Genomic DNA, 16,321 nt, shown 5'->3' on the forward strand with positions numbered 1-16,321 from the left:
CAAGCCTGGCTGTGCCTAACCAGCTTGACCTTATGGAGAAGACCCCACACTGACGGGGATCAACAAATCTGGATCCTAGTCCAAGTGCTGCTACATTTGCCTGGTGACCATGTACAAGCCTCTGGGATCTGATTTCCTTACCTATATAATGAGGCTTTCAGGGGTCTTTTCTAGTTCAAATGCCCTAGAACCATGCTGTGTAATAGAAATATAGCGCAAGCCATAAATGCAAGCTGCATGAGCACTTTAAATTTTTCTAGTAGCCATATATAAAATCAAAAAGAAACAGGTGAAATTAATTTTAATAATATATTTTATTTAACCCAATATATCCTAAATATCAGTTCAAGATATAACCAAAATTAAAAATTTTGAGAGAGTCTGCATTTTTTCACCTAAGTACTCAAAATCTGGTGTATATATTACACATCTCAACACATCTCAGTTCAGACTAGCCACATTTGGAAGGCTCAACAGCACGTGTCCAGGAATACGTGTCCAGGTGGCTACCATACAGGGCAGCGCAGCCGAGAACGCTCGATCTCGGTGACTATGGAGTCTGGATCACAAGAGGATGGAACAGGGGAAGGATAGAGCTTATGGACCCAAGCAGCCCAGCCCTCCATTTCTAACTTGGGAACCATGAAGAAGCTGCCTCCCGTTTCCCTGCTTCCCTGCCCCTCACCTGCTGCAATTCCGGCTCCTCCCTGTTCAGTTCTGCCTGCCCATCCCCCACCCCACTCACTGGACACCCAGGATAGCCCACCCCCGCTTCTACCTCTTACCCTTCCTCTCTCCCAGTCTTGGTTGCCTCCTCCCCTGCCTGTCCCTTTGCCCCTCTTCCCTTTCTGTTTCTCCGCCCTCCCCATACACCCACCATCCTTTCCAACTTGCTCCCTCCACCCTCAGTCCTTCCTTTGACCTTGACCTGGCTCCTTCCTCAAGCTGCTTGAGCCTTGTAACCATCGGATCCCACACGCCTCCTCTTCAGACCTCAACCGCAAGGATGCCCGGACCTCACCTGGTGATTCCCACTGCTTAGCTGGGGACCAGGTGCCCTGCCAGTCCGATTCCTGGTTCAGCCTAGAACTTCTGGCAACAGGAGCACCCAGCAGCCTGTGGACGTGAGGCCAACAGAGAGCCGGTCCAGCCCACAGGCATCCCCTCAGGCAGGGTTTCTCTCCTAGTAGTACATTCTCAGTCGTGCCGGCCCTGGCCAGCTCTCTGTCAAGATCAATAAAAGAGTTCCTGTTCCCGCCCCGGTGGGCTGGTCAGCCTTAGTGGACCCCAATGTTTGTAACTGATCTCTGGGCCCTGCTAACGGCAAGAGAATGACAATGAGTTATCTATGGCCTCTGTCCTGTCTCCAGGAAGGCGAGCCCTGTGGCTCTGGTCACTGTTGGAGCAACTGCTGAAAAGAAGTTCCATGAAAACCTGTAAACAAGAGCTAGAACTTCTCCTCCAGGGAGACCATGACTCATTTTCTCCCAGGTCTCATCTTTGTCCCAAGATGTACACGACATCAGTGCATTCCAACCACTACTAAACCTACACCTGACATTCTGACTCCTACAGGAAGAAACAGTTTCCTGTGGATTCTGATCAAAGTCACGTCAAACTCTGAAATATCACTCTCTTTCTCTAATTCACGACCAGAATTCAAGGATAACAGAGTCTAAAAGGCAAAGGGTTGCCTATACCCCGTTCAGGATGAAAGAGTAAAAGTTTACAAAGGAAACCTCAACCTTAAACTACAATGTCTTCTGGACGTTACCAGAAGTGGAATGGGTGGAGGAAGGAGGGGAAAGAACCCCCCTAAAGACCCTCCAGCTCTTCCCTCTTTCTCAAGCATGAAGTGTGTCAGCTCTGGTCTTGAACAAGGAAGCAAATTGGAAATCAGATAAGATTCAGTCCTCTGGGAACGCCTTCCTTTCTTTTCATCCATCATCACCCTTATGTTATTTAGGTCCCAGACACCTCAGATTCCCCAGCACAGAGACCCTGGGGCACACAGCAAAGTAGATGTGTGAAGAAGGCCAGCAGACCAAGAAGCAATCTGTTATGGACAAAAAGCAGACTCCTGCGTTGCATACATCCACGCATGGCTGAAGAGCCACAGAAAACAGTGAAAGATGGCAGTCCACCACAAGGGGCGTGAGATCTTGGGCCCCAATCCTCCCTGACGGTCTCATTGTGTCCCCCTGATTTCCCACCTCCTCCTTTGCTCCATGCTTTTAGTGTAACCAGCAAGATGCCAGAAGAACCCAAGACAAGTTCTTTTTTGTGGTTTGCAGTTCAATTAATATAATTTATTAATTTATCAGGTCATTTCATCCCAAAATAGGATTTGACTCGTTTTAAGAGATGTACATAATATCACAGGAAGAAGAAAATAATAAAGGATCGGGAAGTGAAAACAAAGCCAAATAAAATGAAGGCAGGGGGATTCCCTGGTGGCGCAGTGGTTGAGAGTCCGCCTGCCGATGCAGGGGACACGGGTTCGTGCCCCGGTTCGGGAAGTTCCCACATGCAGCGGAGCGGCTGGGCCCGTGAGCCATGGCCGCTGAGCCTGCGCGTCTGGAGCCTGTGCTCCGCAACGGGAGAGGCCACAACAGTGAGAGGCCCGCGTATAGCAAAAAAAAAAATGAAGGCAGGGGTTGATGCACAAATGGAAAATCAAAAGAGCCTGTTCTGTTTTTAGGCTTGGACCTTAAATCTCTGCGCCTCCTAGTGGCCAAAATTTAATCCATTTTAATGCCATAGTCACTAACGGAATGAAAATCAATCACAAATGTCTAAGAAATTAGTTGCTCAAGAAAGGTCCCTGAGATAACACCGGTGTTTTCTCTTCCCCCCACCAAGACACGCCAGATGGGTTTAGCGTGACCTTCAGCCAAGGTAGCCTCACCTCCTCCGACTATTTCTGGGCAACTTCAAGGAGTGGGGTTGGGTTAGGGACTTCATAGGTGATCCTGAACAAGCCCTTACCGGGTGCTGTCCATAGAGGGTGCTCCTGGCCTGGCACCCTGGGTGCAGTCTGCATGCAGAGCTCCTCACCACCGCCTCCAGAGCAGCCCCTTGACCCACCTCCTGCTGGTCTCTACCGCCTCTAACTACACAGAAGCGACTCTGTGGTCTATGAATTCCCCAAAGCACTAAAGCCAAGCTGTGTTCTGTGCAGAAGGAGGGAGAAGACCCCTTTCCCCTCTGTGTCACACTGGTCGTCTGGCACCAAAGTAGGGCTCCCTGACCCCCAGTGACTCTCAAGAGATTCCAGTGACCACAGCTCCGTCACCTGCCCGCGGCTCCTCTCCTGCTTGAGCTCAGATGGACCCATAAGGCTGATCCAGAAGCAGCCTTAGCAGTAGACCTGTTTTCTTCATCTTCCCTCCCATGGCCCTCACCCTCTGGATGGCAAGATTATGGGGTATTTTCCTACAATGAAAATGTGAAAAATAAACGTGACTGTAGAAAGCAGCACAGTGTAACGGCAGACCAGATCAGAATAATCTTCACATGCAAAGAGAATCACTAGCCATGCCCGGACTAGGAAATCGATCCCTAGTGAGTTTTGGCAAAATGGTCTCATTGGATCCTGGCCTTGACTTAATCTAGTGGCTCCCAGGACAAGGCAGCTCTCTGCCTTGAGAAGTGGGAGAACTGACCGCACGCTGAGAAGAAGAGGGGCTCTTGAGCTCTCTGCCTTTCCTCCCAGCAGCATAGGCTGGGGTCAATGGGGTTCATGACAAGGACCAGGGAAGCGAGGCCCCAGAGGGAGATGAGGTTATCTTTCTGCCACAGGGTTAGCTGGGGGAAGTCACAGTGAGGTGAGAAACTCGACACCCAAAAAAACTGCATTTGGAAGTAATTCCAGATTTGCCTAAAACCAGAGTGAGGCGGGAAGTGGTGCTAAAGAGAAGGTGGTGGTAATACTGATGTTGGGAGTGTGCAGAGAGAACCAGCCACGGGCGGGGGGAGAAGGCAAGCGTCTGTCATCCTCGACCCCAAAGCCCAGCCTGAACCCCACCTCACTGGCAAAGCCTTCCTGACCTCCCACTACAGGCAGAACTAACCTCTTGTAGGCGGTGACAGGGGCTTAAGATGGGCGTTTGCTGCTAAGAGGCGAAGGCTAAGGAAGGGTGGGATCAAAATTGAGGTCAGGTGATGTTTCACTTGATTAATTCTGAGTCTGTTCAGAAAAAGACTCCCTCAGCCGCTGGGCAACCACAGCCCAACAGGAAAATGCCCTTAGAAGGGACAGCGTGTGTCTGGGGGGCCACGTCTGGATGTGCACGTCTTGCTGGGCGAAGGCGGCTTTCTGTGAGCCCAAGTGTGCACGTGAATGCCAGTGCTGAGCGGTGGACCAAGAGGCCGGAGGCAGCAGCCGGTGGACACGGGGCTGGAGGGCCCAGGAGGGGCCTGAACAGGGCTGGCCACCGGGCCACCCGGAAGTTATCAGCATCCACACAGCAGTAAACATGCAAATGGAACGGAGTGAACGGAGCGAATGGAGAAGAAGGCCTGGGCCCCAAGGCTGGGCTACAGAGACCCAGGGCGGCCTGGGGGACGAGACCTCCCGCCACCCACACGCACCCCGGACATCACTGCATTCATACTTCAAAGCCTCCGCACCCCCGGCCCCAAAGGGTATCACTCTTCTCCACAGACTGACTAAAGGGAGTCTTTTCTGCAGCCCGAAGGTGGAGAGCCATCCCCACTGCGGGCCCCAGACAGGATGAGGCAGGGAGAACCCAGGGTACCTGGCTGCTACATTTTCCAGCACAGGAGGACCGAGCTGCCTGACACTCCTTCAGGCTGGGGGCTGGGGGACACGTTAAAGCTGAGGCAGCCAGGACCGTGCCTTCAGCTGCTGGGGCCAAGGCGCAAGAACGGAAACAGGCATCTAAAGCAGCCCGGTCCCGCCTTTCCCTGCCGCTACCTTAGGGTCTGCCGCCTGCTGAGTCTGTGGAATGAGTCTTGGTGGTACCCTTTAGTCACCTCCAAGGAGCCAATGCCCTTCCTGGGGTGGAGGGTACAGAAATCAAGGAAGGAGATGCAGCTCACACAAAACACCTTCCCAGGGAGGCAGGTGCCGCTTCTGTCTCCCATGACCAGGGTCTCACCTGTGGCCACGCAGGCTGAGAAACCACCCATTCTGCAGAGTGAATCTACTTCCCAAGAGCAGACTGACAGTAACAAGGCTCGGGGTGTGTCAAACCAGATGTCGGTTTATTTGAGCAGCAAAGACCTGTTGGAGGATGTCTGGGTGCCCTGGCAGAGTGATGGGTCGGGCCCCAAACATGGAAGCCACCTGAAAGGGAACTTCTTCCAAAGGAAGAGTCAGGTACACAAGGAGAGAAGGTCCTCCTGGGCCACTTTCTCTCCTGGCCCACAATGCCCTCGATTTCATGGCTGAACCTGAGTTACGAGAAAGGACCAATAGGTCATAAACATCAAAACTGTTCACTTGAGAACATGAGACACCAGCACACTTCCAAGAGCAGGGGAACGGGTGATGCTTGGGAGGGGAGAGGGCCATTATCTCACTTCTACACAGAGCTCAGCTTGGCTTCTACAGGGAAGCTTCCAGGAAATTCAGAACTACATTGACAATTCCGGTGTCAGCAGCGATTGAGGCAGTGCCCGAAAGTTGGCTGGAGTGCGCAGGAGGTGGTGGGACTGGGGGGTAGTCTAGATCTCCTCTGAGGGGCATCTTCCTCTACACGTGGTGCTTCTCCAGTTCTGTCCCGGGCGCAGCCTTTCTGTGACTTGAACATGAAGGTAACTCCCAAGCATACAGATAACTGTCTAGTCCTAACCTCCCCCCAGCTTCAGGCCCAGATATCCAAATGCCTCCTTCGTAGTGTATCGCCTCTTGGATGTCCCTAACCAAAATGGCCCAAATTAAACTTCTGATCTTCTGCCCTCCTGCCCTATCTCCACCTCCTCCTGTGATCCCAGTTCTGAATGACAGCAGGCTCCACCAGCCACCCAGGCATCCTGGCTCTCCTCTGCTGTCCTCAATTCTACCTGTGCAACCTCTCGAATCATCCCCTCCTCTTCAACGTTACCCCTGCTCTAGTTCGGACCCTCACATTTACCTGGAATATTGCAACAGTGTCCCAACAGGCTGTCCTAACTGCAGCATAGCCAGGTTCTGTTCCGCTATTAGGTTTCAACACCGCGCATCTGACCATGTCCCCCTCAGCAGCCACGGGTCCTCCATGACCCACCCCCGCACCCTTCTAATCTGAGCTAACACTCCTCATCTCCCAATTACACCCGAATAGAGCTAAGAAGTTATGGTCCCAGCCCCACCCTGAAGCCATGCTATTTCATACCACTTGGTCTTTCCCTGGACCTCCCTTCCCTTCCTCCAGGATCCTTCCTCTTGGCTCAGGTGGTTCCCTACTCATCATCCTACTGTTGCAGTTACTGACACCCGGTGGTTCAAAGCCAGGGCTCACTCATGGGCCCTGCTCCTCAAAGGTAAGGTGAGCCAGAAGAGGTAAACCGGGAAGGGGGTGATAGGCAGTGATCCGAGGTAAGCAGGTTCTTGGGAAGCCGAGGAAGGTGTGATAAGGTGTGATAAGCGTCGGTGGGAGCGCCAATCTCCCCACTGACTGCTTCACAGGCAGAGTTCCACTCTTCAAGGTTCCCTCACATCTACTATCTAATAGTACTTCCCAAGTTGATGAACGAGCCAGGGTATGAACGGCATTCCCAGTATCATAGGCGGATGTCAGGAGAGGGATGCTCCTTTAAAATCCTTTGGAAACCATAGTCCTTGGCCAACATTGTTTAACCCTCCTGAGGAGAAATCCTGGAGGCCAAAGAGCTGCGAACTAGGAAACCATCCTGTGTGAACCTTTCTGATTGAGCCTGTTGGAGCTGGAGGCTGGTCTTTATGGCCAACATTTAGACAGCCCTGGGTAGGTCTGGGCCAAGATGGCTCAGAGTAAGAGTGCACCATGAACCTGGATTAAGCAATAGCCTTCAAAGCCCCCTCCGCGGCACTCCACACACACCACTCCTTCCACCCCACTTCTGCCTCAGCCTTGGCGCAAAGCTTCTGCTGTGCCTGGAGGGAAAGGGCCAGGGGGCCAACACACCAGGGTGAGTGAGCACTGGCCAGCAAGCCCAGGTTTCTTAAGGTTCAACCTACGATCCAGCCAAGTCTAACAGGAAGCAGGGCTGACCCCCTGAGAATAAGAGAAATTCTTAAAAACCCCATTTCCTTAGCCAAAACTGTATCTCATTGGAAGAAACATCACTTTGGCTACATTATTGTTCCCAATCTCAACTCACCTCTGTCTCTCACCCATATTATTGTGAAGATGGAAATTCACATCAAGTGCTTTGATGAGTTCAGCCTTGCTCAAAGCACACTGCCAACTGTGAACATCCCCAGTCCTTCAATCTTCTGGGATTCTCAATGTCCATATTTGTTAAAAACAGAACTCATAGGGAATTTTAACAGAAAATGTGGTCTACAAAGTGCTTTGGCACCTGAGTTACCTGCCCCAATGTGAAAGGGGATTCAGTGAAGCAGTGAAAGCACCTCAGGCCCTAGAGACAGAGCTGGTTGAATCCTGCCTCTGCCATTTTCAGATGTGTGACCCAAGCAAGTCACTTCTCTCTTCTGGGAAATGGGGAAAATATTAGTACCTCCTGGGGCTGCTGTGAGGAGTAAATGAGATGATGTGTACAAAGTGCTTAGCACAGAGCCTGCCGAAGAGCTCGATAGATGCTGGCTACTTTTGCTATTATTAATAATGATCTAGTAATGATGTCACTGTTGTTTCTACCCTTTGATAAGCTCATGGTGGCTGCTCTAGGCCACTGATTCTCAATTATGCCCCCATCACTGGAGAGTCTCAAAGTTCTCCCAGGAGGTTACGCCCCAACGGAAAATGGCCACGTATGAGAATTTGCCAACGTACACTGATGGGGCGTGTGTACATGTGGACGGTGTGAAGGCACAGCAAGGTCTAGAATCACTGCTCAGGATCACTGATTTACCTCTAATCCCCTCAGTTACCAGTCTGGCTCAAACACTGATAAAGCTCTTACACGACAGCAAATATAAGGGCAGCCTGAGGATTGTGTGGGGTTTTTTGCAGGAGAAAAAACACATTACACTTAAGAAAAGTGCCTTCAAATCTGGATCGTTAGCATTTGTAATTCACTTCCGAATTACCTGGACTGTACCAAGGTAAGTTCCCCAGGTACACGCTAATCTTAAAAATTGGGACAGTTTCTTTCTAGCATACGTCTTAGGATCTTGGGAGATTTAAATATACGTTTTTCTCTTTTGTCTCCTATGACACCTTCCCTCCTGCATGGGTTCTCCTGTGGGCACTGAAGTGGGAGCTGTTGTTGAAATCTTTGCCACACTCCATACACTTGTAGGGTTTCTCCCCGGTGTGGATTCTCTGGTGAATAATAAGACTGGAGCTCTGGTTAAAGCATTTCCCACACTCTCTGCACTTATAAGGTTTCTCTCCTGTGTGGATTCTCTGGTGGGTAATGAGGTTGGAACGGTCACGGAAGAACTTCCCACACTCGAGGCATCTGTAGGGCTTCTCTCCTGTGTGCACCCTCTGGTGTGTGATGAGCTTGGAACGCTCCCCGAAGCATTTCCCACAGTCCGCACACTCATACGGCTTCTCCCCAGTGTGGGTTCGCTGGTGGTTGGCCAGAGTGGAGCTCTTACTGAAGCTTTTCCCACATTCGGCACATCCATATGGTTTCTCTCCCGTGTGGATTCTTTGGTGACTGATGAGGGCAGAACTCTTGGAGAAGCTTCTTCCACATTCGGAACACTGATAAAGTTTATCCCCTGAGTTGGTGCTTTGCAGTCCAGGAGAATTCAAGTTCTTACTGGCACTCTGAGTTTGTTCCAGAGATGTCTCCTCTGCTGAGTTCCTCCAGTGAGCACTAAAGGATGGGCTCTGGCCAGAGTTTTTCCCAGGCTCACCACAGTGATCAGGATTTCCTCCCAAGTGGATTCTCTGATGTTTCAGAAGGTTTGAGCTCTGGGTGAAGCCTTCCCAACATTCCCCACATTTATAGGGTTTCACCCTTGTGTGCGTTCTCTGGTGGGTGATGAGATTGGAGTGGTCACTAAAGCTTTTCCCACATTCAAGGCATTTGTAGGGCTTCTCTCCAGTGTGGATTCTCTGATGGGTATTGAAGTTGGAGCGGTCACTAAAGCTTTTCCCACATTCAAGGCATTTGTAGGGCCTCTCACCTGTGTGTATCCGCTGGTGGGCAATTAACTGTGAATTCCGGCTGAACCTTTTCACGCACGTGTCACACTTGAAGGGTTTCTCTGCAAGGTACAGGCCTTGATGATCGATGAGTTTTTCTAAGTCCTCTTCAGAAGAACATTCTTCCCACTGATCCTGGGATGGATTTCCCCACTGCCCTTTACCTTCGTTTTCATTTTCACTGTCTTCCCCCCAATCATGAGGGTAGCAATCATCCTCTGCAGTACACTTTGATAAGGCTCCAGGCAAATCTTCAAAGATGTCTTGCTCTGAAATCTGGTCTTCACCCTCATGCCTCATCTCAAAACCTGAAAGAATGGACAGAAATGCATTCATTAGTTAGTGTTTATTTATACATATGGATCTTGTGTCTTGTGAATTTGGCTAACATGAATTTGTACTTATATTTTATATCTCACAGCTTATAAATGTGACTAACATGAAATTGATCAAGTTTCCGCGCACACATGCATTTCTGACCTGTAAAGCTTAGGAACAGAGTTTGGGACATGCTAACTCCACCAAGGGAGCCGTAAGCCCCAGCCCAAGCAGCCAGCTGTCAGTCTCCCTGGCCAGCTACCCTATCCCACTACTGAACAATGAACACTTTCTTCTGGTACATTCAGTAAGGCCTATGTCATATGAGATTGAATAAACTCTATAACTCCCCAGATGAATCCAAGTAAAATCTAGACTGACTACTTTTCTTATTTAGGGGATTACACTAAGCTAGAGACTGGATAATCTCAGCGAAGCACAAATCCTTAACTTATTCAATTTCATTCTCTCTTTTAGTTCAGAGAAAAGAAATGTGCCTGGCTTCCACACTCTCTCTGCATGCTTGCAGATTTTGTGGACATCTAATTACTCCAAGCTTACCAGTGTCTGGGGTTTTAGGACCTGGGGTTGGAGATCTGATGGCATCTTCACCTGCCATTTCATCCCAGGCCTCCTGGTTGACAACCTGGGTACCACTCTCCCCAGAAGTAGGAAGACCCACTGCCTCCTTGCTGGTCCCCATGTCTCTAACCGCAGTCCGAGCCCTCATCAGCGAGTCCAGCTCCTCATAGAAGGGGCAGGTCCCAGGTGGGTGGCTGCTCTTGGCTTTTCGGTAGCTTCGAAGGAGGTTTTTGAATCTGTAGCGACACTGCTCCAGGGTCCGCAGGAAGCCCTGTGCACACAGCCGCTCTGCAATGGCCCGGTACACCTGGCTGTTCTGGTGACAAGTGCGAAGCTTCTCAGAGAATGGGGACTCACTGAGAATGGTCAGGAAGGCCTTGGTCTCCTCGTAGCCCCAGTGCACACCTGCTGTCAGGAGTGAAGAGTTCAGAATTGAGAGACTTGATGAGATTTGCCTAGGTCATCAGGGATGGGGTCACCTGCCCTGCTAAACACCTAGGCACTCTGGAAATCGTCCAGGTGCCTGGCACACCAGCAAAGAATATACCCTTGTTTCTCAAGGCTGTGCCAGGGCTTCCCATCCCCACCCCCTTCTAAGAGACTCTATTAACATTTAAGAGTCTTGGCTAAAGGGGAGGATTTAAGTGGCCATATTATACCAGTTGACCCACGTTCCTGGCTTCAGCTGATTGGTTCAGGGAAAGGCGTGTAACTGAGATACAAGACACTGTCTCTGTACCCATTCAATACATGTGCTCTACTTTATTTATTTATCTATTGGGGTTTTTTTTGGTTTTTAAAATTTTTATTTATTTTTTTAAACACCAGATTCTTATTAGTTATCCATTTTATACATATTAGTGTATACATGTCAATCCCAATCTCCCAATTCATCCCACCACCACCCCCCAACACCACCACTTTCCCCTCTTGGTGTCCATACGTTTGTTCTCTGCATCTGTGTCTCAATTTCTGCCCTGCAAACCAGTTCATCTGTACCATTTTTCTAGGTTCCACATATATGCATTAATATACCATATTTGTTTTTCTCTTTCTGACTTACTTCACTCTGTATGACAGTCTCTAGATCCATCCATATCTCTACAAATGATCCAATTTCATTCCTTTTTATGGTTGAGTAATATTCCATTGTATATATGTACCACATCTTCTTTACTCCTTCATCTGTAGATGGGCATTTAGGTTGCTTCCATGTTCTGGCTATTGTAAATAGTGTTGCAATGAACATTGGGGTGCATGTGTCTTTTTGAATTATGGTTTTCTCTGGGTATATGCCCAGTAGTGGGATTGCTGGGTCATATGGTAATTCCATTTTTAGTTTTTTAAGGAACCTCCATACTGTTCTCCATAGTGGCTGTATCAATTTATATTCCCACCAACAGGGCAAGAGGGTTCCCTTTTCTCCACACCCTCTCCAGCATTTGTTGTTTGTAGATTTTCTGATGATGCCCATTCTAACTGGTGTGAGGTGATACCTCATTGTAGTTTTGATTTGCATTTCCCTAATAATTAGTGATGTTGAGCAGCTTTTCCTGTGCTTCTTGGCCATCTGTATGTCTTCTTTGGAGAAATGTCTATTTAGATCTTCTGCCCATTTTTGGATTGGGTTGTTTGTTTTTTTAATATTGAGCTGAAGGAGCTGTTTATATATTTTGGAGATTAATCCTTTGTCCATTGATTCATTTGCAAATATTTTCTCCCATTCTGAGGGCTGTCTTTTCATCTTGTTTGTAGTATCCTTTGCTTTGCAAAAACTTTTAACTTTCATTAGGTCCCATTTGTTTATTTTTGGTTTTATTTCCATTATTGTAGGAGGTGGATGAAAAAAGATCTTGCTGTGATTTATGTCAAAGAGTGTTCTTCCTATGCTTTCCTCTAAGAGTTTTATAGTGTCCGGTCTTACATTTAGGTCTCTAATCCATATTGAGTTTATTTTTGTGTATGGTGTTAGGGAGTGTTCTAATTTCATTCTTTTACATGTAGCTGTACAGTTTTCCCAGCACCACTTATTGAAGAGACTGTCTTTTCGCCATTGTATATCCTTGCCTCCTTTGTCATATTTTAGTTGACCACAGGTGCGTGGTTTTATCCCTGGGCTTTCTATCCTATTCTATTGATCTATATTTCTGTTTTTGTGCCAGTACCATATTGTCTTGATTATTGTAGCTTTGTTGTATAGTCTGAAGTCCAAGAGCCTGATTCCTCCAGCTCCGTTTTTTTCCTTCAAGACTGCTTTGGCTATTCAGGGTCTTTTGTGTCTCCATACAAATTTTAAGAGTTTTTGTTCTAGTTCTGTAAAAAATGCCCTTGGTAATTTGATAGGGATTGCATTGAATCTGTAGATTGATTTGAGTAGTATAGTCATTTTCACAATACTGATTCTTCCAATCCAAGAACATGGCATATCTCTCCGTCTGTTTGTATCATCTTTAATTTCTTGCAACAGTGTCTTATAGTTTTCTGCATACAGGTCTTTTGTCTCCCTAGGTAGGTTTATTCCTAGGTATTTTATTCTTTTTGTTACAATTGTAAATGGGAGTGCTTCCTTAATTTCTCTTTCACATTTTTCGTCATTAGTGTACAGGAATGCAAGAGATTTTTCTGCATTAATTTTGTATCCTGTGACTTTACCAAATTCATTGATTAGCTCTAGTAGTTTTCTGGTGGCATCTTTAGGATTCTTTATATATAGTATCATGTCATCTGCAAACAGTGACAGTTTTACTTCTTCTTTTCCAATTTGTATTCCTTTTATTTCTTTTTCTTATCTGATTGCCATGGCTAGGACTTCCAAAACTATGTTGAATAATAGTGGTGAGAGTGGGTATCCTTGTCTTGTTCCTGATCTTAGAGGAAATGGTTTCAGTTTTTCACCATTGAGAATGACGTTTGCTGTGGGTTTGTCGTATATGGCCTTTATTATGTTGAGGTAGGTTCCCTCTATGCCCACTTTCTGGAGAATTTTTATTATAAATCGGTGTTGAATTTTGTCAAAAGCTTTTTCTGCATCTATTAAGATGATCATACGGTTTTTCTTTTTCAATTTGTTAATGTGGTGTATCACATTGATTGATTTGCATATATTGAAGAATCCATGCATCCCTGGGATAAATCCCACTTGATCATGGTGTATGATCCTTTTAACGTGTTGTTGGATTCTGTTTGCTAGTATTCTGTTTGCTACTTGAGGATTTTTGCATCTATATTCATCAGTGATTTTGGTCTGTAATTTTCTTTATTTGTGATATCTTTCTCTGGTTTTGGTATCAGGGTGATGGTGGCCTCATAGAACGAGTTTGGGAGTGTTCCTTCCTCTGCAATTTTTTGGAAGAGTTTGAGAAGGATGGGTGTTAGCTCTTCTCTAAATGTTTGACAGAATTCACCTGTGAAGCCATTCGGTCCTGGACTTTTGTTTGTTGTAAGGTTTTTAATAACAGGTTTAATTTCATTACTTGTGATTGGTCTGTTCATATTTTCTATTTCTTCCTGGTTCAGTCTTGGAAGGTTATACACTTCTAAGAATTTTGTCCATTTCTTCCAGGTTGTCCATTTTATTGGCATAGAGTTGCTTGTAGTAATCTCTTAGGATGCTTTGTATTTCTGCGGTGTCTGTTGTAACTCCTCTTTTTTCATTTCTAATTTAATGATTTGAGTCCTCTCGCTCTTTTTCTTGATGAGTCTGACTAATGGTTTATCAATTTTGTTTTTCTTCTCAAAGAACCAGCTTTTAGTTTTATTGATCTTTGCTATTGTTTTCTTGGTTTCTATTTCATTTATTTCTGTTCTGATCTTTATGATTTCTTTCCTTCTGCTAACTTTGGGTTTTGTTTGTTCTTCTTTCTCTAGTTCTTTAGGTGGAAGGTTAGATTGTTTATTTGAGATGTTTGCTGACTCTTGAGGTAGGATTGTATTGCTATAAACTTCCCTCTTAGAACTGCTTTTGCTGCATCACATAGGTTTTGGATTGTCGTATTTTCATTGTCATTTGTTTCTAGGTATTTTTTGATTTCCTCTTGATTTCTTCAGTGATCTCTTGGTTATTTAGTAACGTATTGTTTAGCCTTCATCCGTTTGTGTTTTTTATGTTTATTTCCCTTAATTGATTTCTGATCGCATAACGTTGTGGTCAGAAAAGATGCTTGATATGATTTCAATTTTCTTACATTTACTGAGGCTTGATTTGTGACCCAAGATGTGATCAATCCTGGAGAATGTTCCATGTGCACTTGAGAAGAAAGTGTAATCTGCTGTTTTTGGATGCAATGTCCTATTAATATCAATTAAATCTATCTGGTCTATTGTGTCATTTAAAGCTCTTGTTTCCTTATTAATTTTTTGTTTGGATGATCTGTCCATTGGTGTAAGTGAGGTGTTAAATTCCCCCACTATTATTGTGTTATTGTCAATTTCCTGTTTTATAGCTGTTAGCAGTTGCCTTATGTATTGAGGTGCTCCAATGTTGGGTGCATTTATTTATAATTTTTATATCTTCTTCTTGGATTGATCCCTTGATCATTATGTACTGTCCTTCTTTGTCTCTTGTAACATTCTTTACTTTAAAGTCTATTTTGTCTGATACGAGTATTGCCACTCCAGCTTTCTTTTGATTTCCATTTGCATGGAATATCTTTTTTCCATCCCCTCACTTTCAGTCTGTATGTGTCCCTAGGTCTGAAATGGGTCATTGGTAGACAGCATGTATATGGGTCTTGTTTTTGTATCCATTCAGCGAGCCTGTGTCTTTTGGTGTCTTTAATCCATTCATGTTTAAGGTAATTATCGATATGTATGTTCCTATTACCATTTTCATAATTGTTTGGGGTTTGTTTTTATAGGCCCTTTTCTTCTCTTGTGTTTCCCACTTAGAGAAGTTCATTTAGCATTTGTTGTAGGGCTGGTTTGGTGGTGCTGAATTCTCTTAGCTTTCACTTGTCTGTAAAGCTTTTGATTCTTAGCTTTTGCTTGTCTGTAAAGCTTTTGATTTATCCATCGAATCTGAATGAGATCCTTGCCAGGTAGAGTAATCTTGGTTCTAAGTTCTTCCCTTTCATCACTTTAAGAATGTCATGCCACTCCCTTCTGGCTTGTAGAGTTTCTGCTGAGAAATCAGCTGTTAACTTTATGGGAGTTCCCTTGTATGTTATTTGTCGTTTTTCCCTTGCTGCTTTCAATAATTTTTCTTTGTCTTTAATTTTTGCCAATTTGATTACTATGTGTCTCGGCGTGTTTCTCCTTGGGTTTATCCTGTATGGGACTCTCTGCGCTTCCTAGACTTGGGGGGCTATTTCCCTTCCCATGTTAGGGAAGTTTTTGAGTATAATCTCTTCAAATATTTTCTCGGGTCCTTTCTCTCTCTCTTCTCCTTCTGGGACCCCTATAATGTGAATGTTGTTGTGTTTAATGTCCCAGAGGTCTCTTAGGCTGTCTTCATTTCTTTTCATTCTTTTTTCTTTATTCTGTTCCACAGCAGTGAATTCCACCACTCTGTCTTCCAAGTCACTTAACCGTTCTTCTGCCTCAGTTATTCTGCTACTGGTTCCTCCTAGTGTATTTTTCATTTCAGTTTTTGTATTGTTCATCTCTGTTTGTTTGTTCTTTAATTCTTCTAGGTCTTTGTTAAACATTTCTTGCATCTTCTCGATCTTTGTCTCCATTCTTTTTCTGAGGTCCTGGATCATCTTCACTATCATTAGTATGAATTCTTTTTCTGGAAGGTTGCCTATCTCCACTTCATTTAGTTGTTTTTCTGTGGTTTTATCTGATTCCTTCATCTGGTACATAACCCTCTGTCTTTTCATCTTATCTATCTTTCTGTGAATGTGGTCTTTGTTCCACAGGCTGAAGGACTGTAGTTCTTCTTGCTTCTATTTTCTGCCCGCTGGTGGATTAGGCTATCTAAGAGGCTTGTATAAGTTTACTCTCTACTTTATGAATTGCCTTTTTAACAAACATGGGAACTGAGAATCCCTAAAGACATAAGTGGACTCCAGATAATCTTACAATAGAGTCCAACTGAGATCCCTTTCCTCTTTTGTGGAAGAAGGAAAAGGAGGTGGTCTATTTTCATTTCCTCTGCATCTAAATGATGCAACCAGGGAGGCAGCATGGTGGAGGGAAAACCAAATAAA

At 45.8% G+C, this 16,321-nt stretch overlaps 1 protein-coding gene across 4 annotated transcripts in view; it reads right to left on the minus strand.

Moving 5' to 3' along the window:
- Positions 1 to 901: 901 nt before the first annotated feature.
- The window catches only part of ZSCAN20 (zinc finger and SCAN domain containing 20), a 29,592-nt gene continuing 14,172 nt past the window's right edge, over positions 902 to 16,321 (minus strand). For 3 of the 4 annotated variants that reach the window (XM_060308147.1, XM_030870177.2, XM_060308158.1), the window contains 2 exons: positions 10,152 to 10,580; positions 902 to 9,580 (listed from right to left, as the gene is read on the minus strand). In XM_060308147.1, coding sequence (XP_060164130.1) covers positions 8,322 to 9,580; positions 10,152 to 10,580 — 1,688 coding nt within the window. In that variant the 3' untranslated portion in view covers positions 902 to 8,321. The remainder of the gene's footprint in view (positions 9,581 to 10,151; positions 10,581 to 16,321) is intronic. The other variant, XM_070045564.1, reaches the window with a different exon arrangement.

Source organism: Globicephala melas, chromosome 1 (genome assembly GCF_963455315.2).
Source record: "Globicephala melas chromosome 1, mGloMel1.2, whole genome shotgun sequence".
Taxonomy (NCBI): domain Eukaryota; kingdom Metazoa; phylum Chordata; class Mammalia; order Artiodactyla; family Delphinidae; genus Globicephala; species Globicephala melas.